The sequence below is a fragment of the Macaca thibetana genome, chromosome 11, assembly GCF_024542745.1.
Source record: "Macaca thibetana thibetana isolate TM-01 chromosome 11, ASM2454274v1, whole genome shotgun sequence".
NCBI lineage: Eukaryota > Metazoa > Chordata > Mammalia > Primates > Cercopithecidae > Macaca > Macaca thibetana.
The window spans coordinates 90,751,628-90,771,114 of record NC_065588.1 but is presented as its reverse complement, the minus strand read 5'-3'; the positions used below and the strand labels follow the sequence as shown (position 1 = coordinate 90,771,114).

At 35.2% G+C, this 19,487-nt stretch overlaps 1 protein-coding gene across 2 annotated transcripts in view; it reads left to right on the top strand.

Annotated features, from left to right (window-relative positions):
- Window positions 1-19,487, top strand: part of CEP83 (centrosomal protein 83) — a 146,950-nt gene that overhangs the window by 37,060 nt on the left and 90,403 nt on the right. For both annotated transcript variants that reach the window (XM_050747159.1, XM_050747160.1), the window contains 3 exons: window positions 8,067-8,340; window positions 8,810-8,960; window positions 17,676-17,768. In XM_050747159.1, coding sequence (XP_050603116.1) covers window positions 8,168-8,340; window positions 8,810-8,960; window positions 17,676-17,768 — 417 coding nt within the window. In that variant the 5' untranslated portion in view covers window positions 8,067-8,167. The remainder of the gene's footprint in view (window positions 1-8,066; window positions 8,341-8,809; window positions 8,961-17,675; window positions 17,769-19,487) is intronic.

Here is a 19,487-nt window from a genome sequence, read left to right as displayed (position 1 = left end):
TATAGTGCTTTTTTAAATTTTTAAACTATATATTTGTAATAAGTTATATATTTGTAATAATTTAGTGTATATTCTTTTGTGTTTGGCTTCTTCTGGACAGTATGTCTGTAATATCCACCCTATGTATAGAGTATCTGTAGCAGGGGTGTCCAGTCTTTCGGCTTCCCTGGGCCACACTGGAAGAATTATTATCTTGGGCCACACATAAAATACACTAACAGTAATGAAAGCTGATGAACGACAACAACAAAAAAAATGCAAAAAAATCTCTCATAAGGTTTTAAGAAAGTTTATGAATTTGTGTCGGGCTGCATTCAAAGCCATCATAGGCTGTATGTGGCCTATGGGCTACAGGTTGGACAAGCTTGATCTATAGCTTATTTTTATTGCAGTATAGTACTAGTTCCATTATACCACTGTTCGTTTCTTCAGCTATTGATGGTCGTTGGATTTGTTTCTACATTTCAGTTGTTAGGAATAATACTGCTATGGACAGTATCATATAAATCTTTTTTGTACCTGTATTTACCACATTTCAAGTGGATATATGCCAAGGAGAGGAACTACTGAGTCATAGTATATGTATTTTTTTAACCTTAGTAGATAATGCTAGTTTTTTTCCAAAGTGAATATGCCAGTTTACACTACAACTTTGCATCCTCTCCTCTCCAGACTTACCGTCTTTTTGGTTTTCTCATTGAGATTTAAATATGAATAATTTTTACAAATTAGCAATTAAAAAGACAATTCAACAGAAAAAATTGGGCAAAAGATGCAAATGGATATTTTATAAAAGAAGATATCTAAATGGCCAGTAAACAAAGAAAGGTGCTTGGTCTCATTATTTATCTGGGAATCACCTTTTAGAGTTTAGACATACTATTTTTCCTGCCTTGCGTTACTGAATATTTTTTGCTATATTGTGGCAACTTTTTGCTTCTGCTTTTCACATTTCAGTCCAAATGGAATTAATTTTAGTGTGTAATATAAAGAAAGGCCCAAGTTTGTTTTTTTCTACAAGGTGATCTAGTTGTCCCAGTGGCGTTTATTGAAGACTCTCTTCTTCCAGTTCAGCAAAACTACCTTAGTTCTAAATTATCTTATATGGGTGGATCAGTTTATGGGCTGTATCCTGTTTTATTGGTCTCTTTGTCTATAATTAAGCCAACGGCATACCATACCATCTTAATTACTGTATATTTATACTAAGTATTGATATATAGTAAAGTCCTCCCATTTTTTTTTCTTTAAAATCATTTCCACTGTTGTTGGTAGGCCAACAACAGTGGAAATCTTTTGTATTTCCACATAAATTTTTGAATCAGCATGTTGTTTCTCACACATAGAGACACACTCATTTGGATATTGATATTGCATCATCTGTAGATTGGGGAGAATTTGTCTCTTTAGAATGTTTTCTAATCCATATACCTGATCCATATCTCTATTAGGTCTTTTTTAGTTTCAGTAGCTAGCCACAGTTTTCCTATAGTAAATAGTTTGCACATCTTTTTACCTAGGCTTTTGGTATTTTTTAATGTTATTAAGAATGTCTTTAAAAATACTTTGTTAAAGAATATCACTATTGAAAAAATAAAAATATTTTGTTGCTGGCGTATAGAATACAATTAATTTTTGTATATTGCTCTATCTACCAATCTTGCTAACTTGCTTTTTCTAATTATTTTTCTGTGATTTTTTTTAGATTTTCTACATACACAATCAGAACATCTGTATATAAAGAATTTTTTTTTTTTTTTTTTTTTTTTAGTTTTTATACCTTCTATTCCTTTGTTTTGTTCCAGTTCTTCAATACACTGTTGAATAAAAGTGGCAATAGTGGACTTTCTTGTTTTGATCACATTCTCAGAAAAAGATGTTTTAAGATTTTAAAATCAGGTATGGTGTTTTAACATAATCTTTTTATATACACCTTTCATGAGACTGATGCACTTTGAAGTTTCTAGTTTGCTAGGTTTATTTTTCTCTTTTTTTATTGAGGTGAAATTAGTGTAGCATAACATTAACTATTTTAAAGTACATAATTTAGTGGCATTTATTACATTCACAACATTGTGTAACAACTACCACCGTCTAGTTCTAAAACATTTTACCGCATCAAAGAAAACCTTGTACCCATAAAGCAGTCAGTTCTCATTTCCCCATTCCCTTAGCCCCTGGCAATCATCAGTCTACCTTCTGTGTATTTGTCTGTTCTGGATATTTCATATAAATGGAATCATACTCCAAGAACAGGAATGGTAGGTATTTTATTTTAGTTCTGACAGTCCCTGAGCTGCTTGTTTATTTTGTGTGTCTATTTTCTGTCTGTTGTTCAGGCTGAGTAATTTCTGTAGTTCTGTATTCCCAGTGTATTAATTCTTTTCCTTTCTATTTCTGCTGATGAGCTCATCTAGTATTTTTATTTTGGTCATTGAATTTTTTTTTTTTTTTTTTAAAAGACAGAGTCTCAGTCTGTCACCCAGGCTGGAGTGCAGTGGCACAATCTTGGCTCACTGCAGCCTCTGCCTCCCAGATTCAAGCAGTTCTCCTGCCTCAGCCTCCTGAGTAGCTGGACTACAGGCGCATGTGACACCGCCTGGCTAATTTTTGTATTTTTAGTAGAGACGGGGTTTCACTATGTTGGCCAGGCTGATCTCGAACTCCTGGCCTCAAGTGACCCACCTGCCTCAGCCTCCCAAAGTGCTGGAATTACAGGCTTGAGCCACCAGGCTTAGCCTGTATTTTTCAGTTTTAAAATTTCCACTTGGTTGTTCTTTTTACCTTCTTTTCTGAGGCTTGTGTTTCTTTGCTGTGACCCTCTTTTCGTTTATTTCAAGCTTGTTTGTCATTGTTTGTTTAAGCATTTTTATCATCAGTGCTTTAAAGTCTTTGTCAGATAACCATAACATCTCTGTCATCATAGTGTTGGCTTGTTACCTTTTTTCATTCAGTTTGAAATCTTCATTCTTGATATGATCAGTGGATTTCTTTTCTTATATTTATGTATGTATGTATTTATTTATTTTTGAGATGGAGTCTCCCTCTGTCACCCAGGCAGGAGTGCTGTGGTGTGATCACAGCTCACTGCAACCTCTGCCTCCTGGGTTCAAGCGTTTCTCCTGCCTCAGCCTCCTGAGTAGCTGAGATTATAGGCATGCAGCACCACACCCAGGTAATTTTTGTATTTTTAGTAGAGATGGGGTTTTGCCATGTTGGCCAGGCTGGTCTTGAACTCCTGACCTCAGGTGATCCACCTGCCTCAGCCTCCCAAAGTGCTTGGATTACGGGCCTAAGCCACCGTGCCTGGCTGACCAGTGGTTCTCTGTTGAAACTTGGACATTTTGGATATTATAATACCATGGATTCTATCTAAACCTTTTGTTTTAGCTGGCTTTTTCTGACACTTTTCTGGTAGAGGAAAGAGGGTGTACTACCTTGTTTTTGCCAGGTGGGGGTGGAAGTACAAGGTTTTTTTTTGTTTGTGGTTTTTTTTTTAAGAGGTGGGAGTCTTGCTTTGTTGCCTGGGCTAGAGTGTGGTGGCATAATCATAGCTCACTGCAGCCTTGAACTGGGCTTAAGCAATCCTCTTACCTTAGCTTCCCAAGTACCTGGGCATATAGGCACATGCCACCATGCCCAGCTAATGACTTTTTTTTTTTTTTTTTTTTTGAGACAGGATCTCACTGTTGCCCAGGCTGGTCTCGAACTCCTGGTCTCAAGTAATCCTTCCACCTCACCTTCTGAGTGGCTGGGATTTACAGTCACAAGCCATAGTGCCTAGCAAGTCGAGGTTTCTAAATTGGCCTCTGTTGACACTTTAGTTTTTTTGGGAGGGAGCTTGCGGGAGGGGTCTTTGTTATTGCCAGGTAGCTGTAGTTCTGGCTCTCCATGTGATCTTCACTGATACCCTGGAGAGGGTAACCTCATTACTGTTGGTGGTTGTGCCTGTCCTAACTAGGCCTTCTGTGCCAGCGCTTCAGTGGGGTGGGGGAGGTCCTCTTTGTTACTGTTGGTGGAGGTGAAAGTTTAGGTTTTCTGTGTCGTCTCCTCTGACATTGCGGGATCATTGAGCTTTATTATGTTTTCAGGAAGCAATGGAAGTTTCTGTTTTCTAGTCAGCCTTCTTGTGCACCATCTTGGCCCAGTACTAGGGTATTTTACTATAGCCTACCTTGGCTTCCACCTGATCTTTGCTTGTGTGGATGGAGGTGGAACTGCAGTTTTGTGTGTGTGTGTGTGTGTGTGGTGTTTGGATAGAGTGCATTGTAATTGTCTACATATTATCTTGCTAGGCTTCCTCTTTTTTGTTCCTTTGGCTAGAGAGTAGGCTTTTTTTGTTCAAGACTTATTTGTCTGAATTAATTGGTGTTTCCTGATTGCCAGTTTCTTCAGCTTTGTGTCTGAGATATATGAAAAAGAAAGCCCAGGGAACTAAACTCACCACTGTATTTGTCCTTGCATTCTCAGGTCCTTAGGTGGTCAGCCTTCTAGTCTCCGTTATTCAGTCTTAAGTTTGTCATATACCTAAATCCAGCACTCTTAGTTGTATTAATGAGTTTAAAAGGAAAATGTGTATCTGCTCCATCTTCCTCAAAGTAGAAACCTTTATTCCATAAATTTTGAAATGGGGTATCAATTTTCATTTAGTACTACATATTTTCTAATTTCTATTTTGACCTTTTCTTTGATTCATAAGTTATTTAGAAATGTGTGTCTTACTTTGTAAACACGTGGCTTTTCTGGTTATTTTTTGTATTGAGTTTTAGTTTAATAGCATTGTGGTCAGAGAAGGTGTCTTGTATGATCTTGGTCTTTTAAAATGTTTGAAATTTTAAAAAAATACCTGGCATGTGGTTGATATTTATAAATGTTATGTGTATACTTGTGAGTTGTGTGTATTCTATAGTTATGGAGTATAGTCTTCCATATGTGAGTTAGGTCAGCATGGTTAATTGTGTTGTTTAAATTATCTGTGTTCTTATTGATTATTTTTTAAAATCATCTTGTCCCATTAGTTACCAAGAATAGTGGTGAAATTCTCCTCTTATCATTGTGAATTTGTTTATTTCTCCTTAGAGTTTTGACAACTTCTGCCTTACATATTTAGTGGCCATAGTAAGTGCATATAAATTTAAAATCATCACATCTTTCTGGTGTATTTAACCTTTATCATTATTAATTTCTCTCTCCATTTTAAGTAGTGGGTTTTTTTTTTGCCTTAAAATCTACTTTTATTATTTTAAAATAGTGGTGTTTTTTTGTCTTAAAATGTACTTTTATTATTTTTTCATTGAGAGTAGTCAGTACTCTAAGAAAATCTTGTTTTAAAAGAGAAGATCAAATTTTAGTTTTGTATCAGTGTACTTTTGATATGAGGAGTCAATTTTAAGACAAACCTATAAATAGTTTACTTTTCATCTTAGCCAATTTGTTCACAAATAAAATTTCTTTCATAAGATTCATCTCTCACAAACCTTTCATAATTTGCCCAGACCTTCTACAACTTGCTTAATCCTTTAGTTTTGCCTTATATTTCTCTTTTCTATATTGAAACAATCATTTTACCTTAGGACAAAAATTTACTTCCCTTTTTTTCTATCATTTCAACCACATAAGATTTTTTTATACAAAAAATTACTGTCATTCTCTTTTCTTACCAAAAATACATTGTCATAGTTTTTGTATCTGTTTTTCACTTGTTACTTTCTGCCTTGTTTTTATGTTTTTCCAAATTCATATTTTGAAATAATCTTTCAATAACCTCTGAATTAGACAAACTACTTTTTAAATAAAAACATTTTTATGTCTTTTAAAACAATTTTTCACCAAAAACAAATTTTGTTTTTTTCTTGTACACTTTGCATACAGAATTGTATGTATTAACTAGAATTTTAACTCTTAGTAATCTTAATTTTTGTTAAATCTTAGTAATCTTAATTTTTAGTGAGAACCTAGGAAGTAAGCAATTTTGAGCTGTCACATATCAACATTTTATAAATACACATTTTATAATCTTTAAAAATGTATTTTTTTCCGTAGAATAATTTTTAATGTGGAGCCAAACGTATTTATTAATCCCCAAATATTTTTTCTTCCTATAAAGCTTTAAGAAGCCAAGAGTAAACCTAACCTTACATTTAGCAATTAGTGTTTCCTTATTTTAACTTACTTGGATTGCTACTACAATAAAGCAAGTCACATGAATTTTCTGGTTTCTCAGTGCATAGAAAAGTTATGTTTACACTATACTGTAGTCTGTTAAGTTTACAATATAATTATGTCTTAAAAATGTAGATACCTTAATTGGAAAGTACTTTGTTGTTAAAAAATACTGTTGATCACCTGAGCCTTCAGTAAGTCATCCTCTATTAGCAGATGGAGGGTCTGGCCTTTCTGCTGATGGCTGCTAACTATTTAGAGTAGTGGTTGCTGAAGGTTGGGATGGCTGTAGCAATTTCTTAATATGAGACAACAATGAAGTTTGCCACATCAGTTGATTCTTCTTTCACAAAAGATTTCGTTGGAGCATGAGATTCTATTTGATAGCATTTTACCCACAGTGGAGTAAAAATTGAATGCCAATTTTATGATGCAATTCATTAATCCTTGGCAAATGTATACTTTTGGCAGGATAATTTTGTGGTAGCTGCTACAGATAGCACGTTCTGTATTTACAAAGATTGAATCCCAGTGCACATTAAACCTAAGAGTAAGGAGTATAATGTTCTTGAGGGACTTTTCCCCTTCTGTTAAAATATAATTTCAGAGTAAACCAAAACAACTGCAATTATAGTTTAAAGGTTGTCTTAAGTAATACGTAGATATCACACTAATTTATCAGAGATGGTATAATTCAAGCAAGGCTGAATAATGGTTGATTTGCATAGGACAAAGATTTTTTTTTGTTATAAGAAGTGATTTGTTAATAACCCATGACTAAGGAAGATTCTATCAGGAAAAAAATATGTATGTATATATGTGTGTGTGTGTATGTGTATATATATGTGTATATGTATATATGTATTATGGGACTAGGGAAAGAAAGACAACTATTTTAATTAAAATTTTTGTTCTTAGTTATAAGAACACTTTGAAATATCATTTTTTACTTCTAGATGAAATAAACAGTGACGTTCGTAATACCGAGTCAGTGCTTTTGGAGATAGGTAGATTTAGTTTTCTGTTCTTAACAGTGTATAACAAATAGGAGTTGATCAATATTTATGTGTTGACTAATTTCTCATCTGAATCTGCAGTCTGGGTGCAGCTTGCGTTGTGTCAAATAAAAGACTCTTCAAAGCATTAATCATAGACATAGTTACTTGCTGGAAGTCACCTTTTGAAGACCTTGATTCTCCCCAGCCAGTTACCAGGTTCCAAATAGCTTTTCCTCTAATTTGGAAGTATGGATTTTGTACCAGGATCTATACTTGAAGCTTACTGCAGTAGCTTCAGGAAACACAACACTGGTTTGTGAATTTAAGACTACCTAAACTGGAGAAGTCTGTGCTTCTAGTGGAGCTAGGTTAATACTTGAAGACGTGATTTTTATGGTCACAGAAGCTGCATGGAAATAAAGAAAATTTTTCGAGGTGTGATTCGGCTTTATATTTGCATTTTGTTTTATGAACAATTAAAATCTGAGAATTGGGCTTTGTAATAAAAATGATAAGGATAGGCTGGGCATGGTGGCTCACACCTGTAATCCCAGCACTTTGGGAGGCCAAGGCAGGCAGATCGCCTGAGGTCAGGAGTTGGAGATTAGCCTAGCCAGCATGGTGAAACCCCGTCTCTACTAAAAATACAAAAGTTAGCCGGGCATGGTGGCAGGCACCTGTAATCCCAGCTACTCAGGAAGCTGAGGCAGGAGAATCGCTTGAACCTGGGAGGCAGAGGTTGTAGTGAGCCGAGATCACACCATTGCACTCTAGCCTGGGCAGACTCCTCCCCCCCAAAAAAAAAAGAAAAGAAAAGATAAGGAGAATAATGAAAGTGATAAAAATATGTAACATTAAAGGAAGCTTACTTTTACTGATCGCAAATTATGTTTTTTCTCTGCGCAGGTATAATTTGGCCTTCTGAGATTCTGCCTTAGCAAGAAAGGAGCAGGAAATACTCTTGGAAAGAAAACTAAAACAGTAAGAAAGCCAAAACTTATTTTTACATGGTTGTCAGCACATTTACCGATATGGACACTTTTCCCAGTAATTTTCCTCCTGGTGGAGACAGCGGATTGACAGGTTCTCAGTCGGAGTTCCAGAAAATGTTAATTGATGAAAGGTTACGATGTGAGCATCATAAAGCTAATTATCAGACTCTGAAGGCTGAACACACAAGGTAAATTACTTAAATCTAGAAGTGGGGTTTAGTTTTAAAAAGTTATTGGCATTATCTTGGCTGAATGTTTGCTATGGAATATAGTATAATTTTGTTATTTTGCAGTGTATACATTTAAAACATTTTTAATATAGTAAAATTTTTACTTTAAAATTATTTTGTTCTAAACTAAGTATGATATCAAGTGGGTTATGAATTTATACACCTTATTTTGAAAGTAGCAAGACATGTAAGATTAAATGTATCCAGATGGCTAAATGTGTTCTCCATCTCCCACCAAAGTAAAATTGCGTTCCAAAACTACAGTGTTAATAATTAAATGAAACTCTGTAAAGAGAAGATATTTGTGGGTTTAAAGTAATGTGTGATATTGGTCTTGTTTTTCTGTAGTGTTGATTGACTTTACATAAAGTAATGCAATTAGAAAGAAAGGATTTACTCAAAATTGAATTCTTTTTTGAAAAACCAGGTTGCATAATGAATATGTAAAGTTACAAAATGAACTCAAGCACCTGTTTAATGAAAAGCAAACTCAGCAGGAAAAACTTCAGCTGCTGCTTGAAGAACTAAGAGGAGAATTAGTAGAGAAAACTAAAGACTTAGAAGAAATGAAACTGCAGGTGAGAAAATATATTTGAGTTAGTATAAAAGTAGTCAGATATGTAATGGAAGTAAGTAGTTTTGGTGAATTTGGCAATTTCTGTCTATATCCTTAGTGATTACTTTGCTGTATCTCCAAGTGGTACAATTTAATCTTCTTTCATATATTTTAGAGTGTTAGCTACCATGTAAGGGAGCCATTAAACTATTATTTTATGTAAATTGGTATTATATTGCCTATTCTGATATAAATAATATTTTACCATTAAGAATAATGAGGGAAAAAGTGAGTTTGAATTGATAAAAATCCAGAATTAAAGAATTTTTTAAAAGAAAGATTTACTAATATTTGTATATGCATTATAACTGAAAGTAAACCAAAAAAAGATAGCTGTTCGTAAGGAGCTTCTTAAAAGAGACTGTAAAAACAGTATGTGCACATAATTTTTGTGTACCTCGTAAAGCAAATGGGTTTGTAAAGCAAAAGATGGTTATTTCCGAAGTGCTGAAGTACAGTTTCTTTAGATAATTTTCACACTATTCATTTTTTCATTTGTCTGGAAAGTAGACCAAAGCCAGACTTTAAACTCCAGTCAAATTTCCTGTAAATTTTAAATTAGTAGGTTCTTACGAATAATATTTTCCTGTATTTATTTAATCTCTGAAGAGCACCAGCTATTTATTTCTGCCTAACAATCTACTTGGTACAAATAATAAGGTATTATTAATATTAGAGTCAGAAGTTCAGAGAGTAAGAAGGCATCTTTCAAGTCACCTGTCTGGCATATCACCCAACTCTTAGATATCCTTTGACAGAAGCCTTGTAAGTTTGTCATTCAATAACTTTTTGAAATCTACCATTGCTGGGAACACCACGAAGCCTGGCTTGGAGCCTCCACTATGCTCACTGTTTCATTCCTAGGTATATTTAGGACATTTAAATATACAAATAGAAACCTCAGAAATGTAAATTGAAGAGGGAAATGTAATTTAAGCCTGTACAATCAGTGCATTAATTTGTTTTGCAAAAATTTAGAGCCTTGTGTGAATGGAAGCTGTGAATGCTGAACCCAAGATATTTGAGAGATTCTTCAGGTATTATAAATTTAATTCTGTTTTGTGAGAGTGACATCTAAACGTGATTATTTGTACCAAGCACATCCAGAAAGTAAGTAAAGCACATCCAGAAAGCTGGAGTAGCTATATTAATATCAGATAAAAGAGACTTCCAAACAAAGAGTATCACTAAAGATAAAAAGGACATTTTATAATGAAAAAAAAGGGTCAATTCTTCCAGAAGATGATACTTTCAACAAGTAACTATGTCTCTATGCCTAGTTTTCTCGTGTGGTAAAGGGGATAAAAGTTTCTGCTTAACAAGAAGAGTTGTGAGGACTAATGAGATAACATCTACGTTTTTACTACCATACTTGCCACATAGTAAATATTCATAAATGATGACCTGTTTATTTGAATTCAGGCTCCATGAAGGCAGGAACTTTTTTTCAGTGTGTCTTCAGTGTTTAGGATAATGCCTAGTAAACACCTATTTGTTGAATGAATGACATGAAAAATTGAAATAAATGAATGAATTGGGATTGTTGTTCATATATTGCACTGTCTGTTTCTAACATACCTAGAGCCTCAGCATGTTAGAGTTGGTAATCATCTATTTTTTCTTTGAATCTATTATGGGTCAAGTTGTATCCCCAACCAGGATATGTTGAAGTCCTAACTCCTAGTACCTCAGAATGTGACCTTATTTGGATGTAGAGTCATTACAGATATAATTTGTTAAGTTGATGAGGTCATATTGGAGTATGATGGGCCTTTAACTCAGTGTTACTGGTGTCCTTAAAAAAAGAGGAGAAGAGAGATGGAAACAGATGGGTTTGAGGGGAACACTGTATGATGGTGGAGGCAGAGATTTAAGTGCTTCAGAAGCTTCCTAGAAAGAGGCAAGGAAAGATTCTTCCCTGCAGATTTTACGGGAAGAAGGCCTGTCAACACACCCTGATTTCATACTAATAGCCTCCAAAACTGTGAAAGAACAAACTTCGGTTATTTAAAGCTGCGTGGTTTCTGGTATTTTATTATGGCAACCTAGGAAACGAATACACTGTCCAAAGCAGAATCCCTTTTGGAACGTCTTTCATACAGGACTCTTCATTCTCTGCTTCAGTGCTTTCAGTGCTAGAGAACCTGGTGAACTTTTTAAAGTGATCCGATTGTATTTATAGATTAAAGTATGTTAAACATTTTCCGTCTCCTATTAAAATGAAGTCATCTACGCTATAGCCTCCCTGTTGATAACTTTGCATGTTCCTCCAAGTGAAAACTTCCCAAATGTTTGCTCACAAATATAATTTATCTAGTAAGGCTTCTGTTTTTTAAGATACACATATCTAGTTTCTGTGTGATATTTATTTGGCAAAAATAAGCTAAAGAAACAATCATGTATACATATGAACACATATTTTGAAGCAATTTAACTATTTATTTAATGGATGCTTGAAATTTACGTGAATTGTAAGTTTAGAAAAGTAATTTCAACAAAGATCAAGAAATATTTCAATGAAAGTTTATGAAAGGAGATTATTTTTAAAATATACATGCATTATCTAGTCTACCTACAAAAATGCTTTTTCTAAGATTTAATGTCATCTCTTTGACTTTTATAGGAAAAAGATATGAGATTCATTTAAAGAACATTTCTGCATCAGTAGTGAATGGGAATGATAATAGTGCCTAGCTCATAGGATGACTGTAAGGATGAAATGAGACAATGCATGGAAAGTGTTAGTTCAGGCTGAGCATGGTGCACTTTGGGAGGCAGGAGGATCACTTGAGGCTAGGAGTTCAAAACCAGCCTGGGTAACATAGTGAGACTCTGTCTCTAAAAAATAAAGTTAAATAAATTAGCCTGATGTAGTGGCATGCACCTGTAGTCCCAGCTACTAAAGAGGCTGAGACAGGAGACTTGTTTGAGCCTAGGAGTTTGAGGCTTCAGGGAGCTGGAGCCTGGGCAACACTTTACCCTGGGCAACAGCGTGAGACCCTGACTCTTAACAAAAAAAAAAAAAAAAAATAAAAATGAAAAGAAACTTGTACTGTTGATAAATGCTAATGAAAAAGAGATCTCATTTTTTCTGAAACCAATAAAAAGGTACAGTTTCTTCAGCGAGAAATACCGTTTTCACCAAGGACCCAGAGATTGTAGTATTTTGTTTCTTATTTATCAAGCAATAACTGAGAATTTTAGAGCAGGCTAAAAACAAATGAAAATTTGAAGCGGGAAAAAAAATCACAGGAAAAGGAATTGTGACGGTAGAAATTCATAAAAAAGAAGTATTAGTATGGTACTTTGATCTAGTAAGTGGTCAGTACATGTTGTTATTGTGTTACTATGTACTATGTTAACAAAACCTTTTTACATATGGGGATCATTTGATATATTCTAATAAAACTAAATGAAAATTACTTTACCAATGATTAATATGCTCTTTTTGTGCTAATGAAAACTATAACCTAGTATACAGTTTCCCATTTTGTTTTGACTGTTGGGAAGCTCAGATCAAAATATAATACTCAGTTTCAGTCATTAATTTATTAAGAATGTTTGACATAGCAGTATTTACCTTCTTAAAGTATTCTTTGTAAAATATTGGCCTTTTTTAGATTATTAAATGGCAAGTACTGCAGTGTTAAAGATTTGTTTTTATAGATTTAAAATAGATAATGACACCTAGACTGTTGTATGGTAAAGCATTCTTATGTTTCTTTGGAGACAAGTAGTGGCAATATTCCATTAGAAGTCTAAGACACTGCTGGGCGCGGTGGCTCATGGCTGTGATCCCAGATCTTTGGGAGGCCGAGGTGTGTGGATCACCTGAGATCAGGAGTTCGAGACCAGGCTGGCCAACATGGTGAAACTCTGTCTCCATTAAAAATACAAATATTAGCTGGGTGTGGTGGTGCATGCCTGTCCTCCCAGCTACTCGGGAGGGTGAGGCATGAGAATTGCTTGAACCTGGAGGCAGAGTTTGCAGTGAGCCAAGATCGTGCCACTACACCCCAGCCTAGGCGACAGAGCGAGACTCTTTCTTTCTCAAAAAAAAAAAAAAAAGGTAGTCTAAGACAGAATATTTTTTCCTAAAATGGGATGGGAGAAATCCTCTAATTCAGTCAGTGTCTTTGGTTTATGTGTGCTTTGGAGATATAGGGGATAAGAGAGGGAGAGATGGGGAGAGACAGAGGAAGAGAGGATTTATTATGTGGGTATTTGTTTTTAATAAGATTCCTAGGAGTTAAGAAAAAGTTAGAGATCCTTTGTCAGAGACCTCAGATCAGAAGACCCCTAAACTGTTATATGCTGTTAGATTGCTCAGGCCAGTCGTGAGGTGCACACCATTACAGAATTTAAAGCACTGTTGTTTCCAAGAGGCATCTGTGATGTAATTGAACATATAATATTAGGAGCTGCATGGATATTGTGCAGCTGCATCACTCTACAGGGTAGTGAGCACAGGTTATCTTTGTTCTTTGTAATGCACCTTGTCTGGTTTTTTGGCTGCTCTTCTCTTTATTGCTGGTTTTAAGCAATTTGATTGACATACTTTGCAGTTTTCTTTGTATCTGTAGTGCTTGGGGTTTATTGAATTCCATAGGTCTATGAGTTTACAGTTTTTATCAAACTGAAAATTTTGGAGATTACTTCTAAAAATATTTTCTGTCTCCTCTTTCACCTCGTTTGGAGACTCTTAATTACATTCTAATATTAGACCACTTAAAGTTCTCCCATAGCTTGCTGATCTTGTTTATTAATTTATTTTTAGTATTTTTTGTCTCTGTGCTTCATTTTGGTTAGTTTCTCTTGCCATGTTTTCAGATTCATTGATTTTCATTGATTTTTTTCTTCTGCAATATCTAACCTGCCTTTAATTCTATGCAGTGTAATTTTCATCTCTGGAAGTTCAATTTTGGTCTTTTTTTTTTTTTTTTTTTTTTTTTTTTTTTTTGAGACAGCGTCTCTCTGTGTCGCCCAGGCTGGATGCAGTGGTGTGATCTCTGCTTACTGCAAGCTCCGCCTCCCGGGTTCATGCCATTCTCCTGCCTCAGCCCCCCGAGTAGCTAGGACTACACGTGCCCGCCACCACGACTGGTTAATTTTTTTATTTTTTATTTTTATTAGAGACAGGGTTTCACCATGTTAGCCAGGATGGTCTCAATCTCCTGAGCTCGTGATCTGCCGCTGTGGCTTCCCAAAGTGCTGGAATTACAGGCGTGAGCCACCTTGTCCGGCCTTGGTCTTTTTATATCTTCCTTATCTCTATCTAACATGTTCAGTCTTTTCTCTAGTTCTTTGAACATACGGAATTCAGTTACAGTAACTGTGCAATAAAATTTCAGTGACATCTGTATCATTTCTGGGCCTGTTTTAAGTTTATCCCCCCTGCTGCTAACACACACACACACACACACACACACACACACACACACACACACTCTCTCTCTCTCTCTCTCTCTCTCTCTCTCTGTCTCTCTCTCTCTCTCTGTCTGTTATGCTTCTCTGCATGCCTGGTAAATTTTTATTGGATGTTAGATATTGTGAACTTTCTTTTTAAAATGCTGGAGTTGTTTTGTTGTTTTGTTGTTGTTTTTGTTTTGTTTTTGAGATGGAGTTTCACTCTTGTTCCCCAGGCTGGAGTGCAATGGCGTGATTTCAGCTCCCTGCAGTCTCCACCTCCCAATATTTTTATATTCTGATACATGTTCTTGAACTTTATTTTAGGACACAGTTGAATTATTTGGAAACAGTTTTATCTTTCTAGGTCTTGCTTTTAAGTTTTAAGTGGGAGCCAGAGTAGTATTTAGTGTAGTGCTAATTATTTCCCACCACTGACGCAAGATTCTTCTGACTACTATAACAATTTCCTTATGAAATGAAGGATTTTAATCTGATTTGGGGGAACAGAAACTATTCTTAGGTCTTTGTGAGCTCTTTGTATTCATCCTTCTACTCCTTTCAGGTGTTTCTTTGCCTAGCCTTAGGTAGTTTCCTTGCACACATGTGCTAATCAGTACTCTACTGAATGAGTCAAGACTTTTTGTAGGTCTTCATAGTTATCCTTCTGTGCCCTCTTTTCTCTGCTACCCTGTCTTAGGAATCTAACCACCTCAGTGTCCCTAGATGCTCAGTTTCATCTCCTCAACTCAGGGAGTCCATCATAACTGCATGGGTATCCTTTCCTGTGCCAGGTCCTGAAAACTCCCAAAGCTCATCTTCTATGTTTTGTGCCTCTCAGGGATCTGCCTTTTGCTTTCTTATGTCTAGTGTCTTGCAAACTGTTTAATTTTTGTCTGTTCTTTTGTTTGTTTCAGGCAAGAGAGTGAATCTGGGCTCTTACTCTACCTTGGCTGAAAGGCTTTTTACTTTCAGTTAACTTTCAGTTTTGGAAATCTCAAACATGTAATGCATTCCCATGTACTCATCACCTAGCATTAATAATAATTCTCTCTGAGCCAGGCTTGTTTTATCTACTACTTTGTTCCACCCACTCCCACTTTTTTCCTCAATGTCTCTGGATTATTTTGAATCAAATTATATTGTTTCAACAAATAATTGAGTATATATCTCTGTAACAAACCAGTGCAGTCTCTCTTAAAAGCATAACCACAATACCTTTACCATATTTAAAATACTTATTCATTAATACCTTTTAATATCCCATCTTTGTTCAGGTTTTCTTAGTTTTCCCATGGTTTTGCTTGCTTAGTTTTGAAGTTAGATCATTTGAAACAGGAGCCATGTAAGCTTTACCTATTAATCTCTTCCTTTTAATTGCTACCTCGTCTTAGTTTGGACTCTTAATGTTGTCACCCAGACTTGATACTTGATACCATAAACCAGATTATGACATGAGTTTTCTATCTGGTTTCTTTGGCTCCATTTACTGCCTCTTCTTCCCACAGCTACAGCTACTCTCCCACTAAAGCTTTTGATTCATCTTGCTTCTTTGTAAAATATGGATATGGTAGTGTCACTCTTAAGCTTAAAAACCTTCAATAAATAAGATACAGAAAAATATATGTACAATATCCTTTTTGTATAGAAATCAAAAGTGATATGTATGCTTGTGTATCTGGAGATTGTTTTAGGAAGGGTACATAAGAAGTTATTAACAATGATTGCTTCAATAGAAGAAAATTGGATTGCTGAAGTGAGAAGACCTTTTAAGCTTTTGTTTGAATTATTTATGTAATTATATATATTCATTTTAAATAAATTTTTAAAGTAAATACTATTGAATACCAAATAAATAATAAGAGTCTAAACCTGGTATTCAGGAACCTTTCACTCTTTGGCTGCAACCTCTTTTCCTTTTGTTTCCAGCCAGGGTACAGCCCTCCAAGGTGGCATTTGGAAATGTTACAGTGTTTAGAGATTTCTACCAGTGTGAATATAGGGACCCACAATTTTAAATTTTCTGTAGTACTTAATGTGGTCCCATTCAAAATGGCTTTAACTCACCTTTGAGAATTGCTTTTCTCCCATACAGTCTCTGACACCCAGGCAAATTAAAATGTTACCTGGCTTGAGTTTGGGTTCTGTAAGCTTTCTATATAAGGGTTCTGTATAAGCTTTAGTTTTTCCATTCCTTTGATGCATCATGCCTTCTATCCTAAATGTGTTTTCTCTTTTTTACCTGTCTGGTAAGGCTGTATTGCCTACTTTTATAGTTATTTGTGTGTATGAGTTATTTTTAACACTAGAGTTTGAAGTTTTTATGGGGAGATATGTGCTTCACCTGAGTTTTTGTGATCTTTATAAAGTTATTTAGATACCTTGTATGCCTCAGTGTAGCTATACTGTGGGATTGTTCTAGGAATTAAATCAATGAATGCATATAAGGTGCTTAGAACAGGAAAGTATGTAGGTTACAGTGCATTGTACAATGCTTTATATATAGTATGCTCTCCATTCAGTAGAATGTAATATTTTGAACATAGTATTTGGACTGTTCATAAAAAAATAAACTGAACATTATCATTTTTGTAGAAATTAATATAAATACAAACTGTAGACTTTTTTTTTTTTTTTTTTTTTTTTTACAGCTGGCATTTGTTCCTCATTCATTCGTGAAATAGTGTAGTTGAGTGGTTCCTATGTGCCAGACATTCGTGGGAGGTATTGGGAATACAATGGTGAATAAAGACTGTGTCTTCCCATATGAGGCTTACCTAAATATTTAATTGCTTATTAAAATATGAGTTCTATAAAAGAGTGTGACAAGGAGAAGCCTAAATTAGGTACAGTGTGAGAGTACAAATGAGCCTTTTCTAATTGAAAATAAGTCTGAAAGGTTCTCTTTGGTATAACAAATTGTTACACCTTTATTTTGCCTGCTTTGGAAAATAACTAGACTATTAGCCATTGTATACAACATGATAGTCTTAGCTACCAACATAGTTATTCCTAACAATAGCAATAATAATCAGTAACTGTCTTTACTTCATGTTAATGGAATTTTTGACATCTCCAAGAGCCTGAAATTGAGATTCTTAAAGTATTATTTCAAATGATGATTCTATTTGTATAGTGATGACTATAAAAATAACTATATTGTGAAAACTTTCATGAATTCCATTTTCATAATTAGGAGAGAGTCTTTGAAATATGGAGAATTCTTGATTTTAATGTGATTTTATATTGTTTGCATTTCTCTACATATTAGATATTAACTCCACAAAAATTGGAATTGCTAAGAGCCCAAATACAACAAGAATTAGAAACTCCAATGAGAGAACGTTTTCGGAATCTAGATGAAGTAAGTAACTTACGTTGTTTACTGTGCATTTATCCTCATGGGATAAAAGTCTCGATGAAGAGCATCATTCCCCTACTCCAAAACCCTGCAATAGTTCCCCCTTTTACTCAGTCATTACAGTGGCCTCTAAGGCTTCACAGGATTGGACTCCCATTACCTCTCTTATCTCCTTTCCTTTTTCCACATTGGCCTACTGATGTTTCTTTGACACTCCAGAATTGGTGCATTTCTTTAATTTTATTTTTAGTTTTAATTAAAAAAAACTATCTTATTTTGAGATAGAGTCTGGCTCTGTTGCCCAGCTGGAGTGCAGTGGTGTGATCTCGACTCACTTCAACCTCCACCTCTCAGGTTCAAGCGATTCTCTTGCTTCAGCCTCCCAAATAGCTGGGATTACAGCCACTTGCCATCGTGCCTGGCTAATTTTTGAATTTTTAGTAGAAACGGGGTTTCACCATATTGGCCAGGCTAGTTTCGAACTCCTGATCTCAAGTGATCCACCAGCCTTGGCCTCCCAAAGTGTTGGGATTACAGGCGTGAGCCACCATGCCCAGCCAAATTGGCACATCTCTTCTGCCTTGAATACTCTCCCTCCAGATATGTCGTGGCTAACTTCATCTCTTGTAAGTCTTTGCTAAAAATGTCACTTTCTCAGTGGGGCCTACTTTGACTGCTCCCGTCTACCTATTTAATATTGCAACCTGCCTTTCCCATTCTTGCTTAGACCTTTAGACCTCCTTACCTTGCTCTGTTTTTCATTTTCTTTCTGGTATGCATACCTTCTACTGTGCTATATAATTTACTTATTTATTGTGTTTATTTTCTGTTTTACCACCTCTAGAATGGAAGTTGCATGAGAGGAGGAACCTTTACCTGTTTTGTTCATTGTTATATTCCAAGTTCCTAGAACAGATTTTGGTATACAGTAGGTGCTCAATTAATATTTGTTGAAAGAAAGAATGAGTTTCATGCCACTTCATAAAAGTAAAAATCTGTTACAGTTTTACTTCAGGTTGAGACTAGTCTCCTTTGGTGAAGTGTTGGTGTAGTATGATTAAATGCTTAATAAAGGGGACAGGATAAGACTGCAGATAATAAGTATATTAGATACTTGCTAGACATTTTATATATGTTACCTTATTTAACAAATATAGCTGGCCTTATACATACAAATGATTATTGTCTCCTTCAAAATGGGCCCCTTTGGAGAGCTGTAGTCTAGTGATGTGGTCATTACCCAAAACAGTGTAGAATCGTCTTTTATAATGGCTTACTGGCTTGATAATATGATCTTTCTAATACACACCTAGTCGCAAGCCATTATGGTTGGGGAGTAGATTTAATTTTTGTAAATAAACAAAATTTGACCCAAGATAAGTGATTAAGTTCAATACAAGCTTTTTTTTTTTTTTTTTTTTTTTTTTTTTTTAAATCAAAGCAAAGTGTATCTGTAGTAAAATCATGAAACCCATTTTCTTGGTTTATAAACTGGCTTAGAATTCTTTGAACTAAAGATTTTTGGTGAGCTGGGTGTTTTAGGAGACATGGTTTCTTTGTTCAGTCGAATTTTTTGTTAGCGTCTCCTGTATCTTTCTGTTCTGTTGCCTGAGTTTCTCGTTGGGTATTCAGAATGCCAGCAGCTTTCATAGAGTAGTGTTAGGAAGCAGGATGAGGGCACTCCAAGGAATTGCATGTGTTCCTGGTCAGTCAGTAGAGATG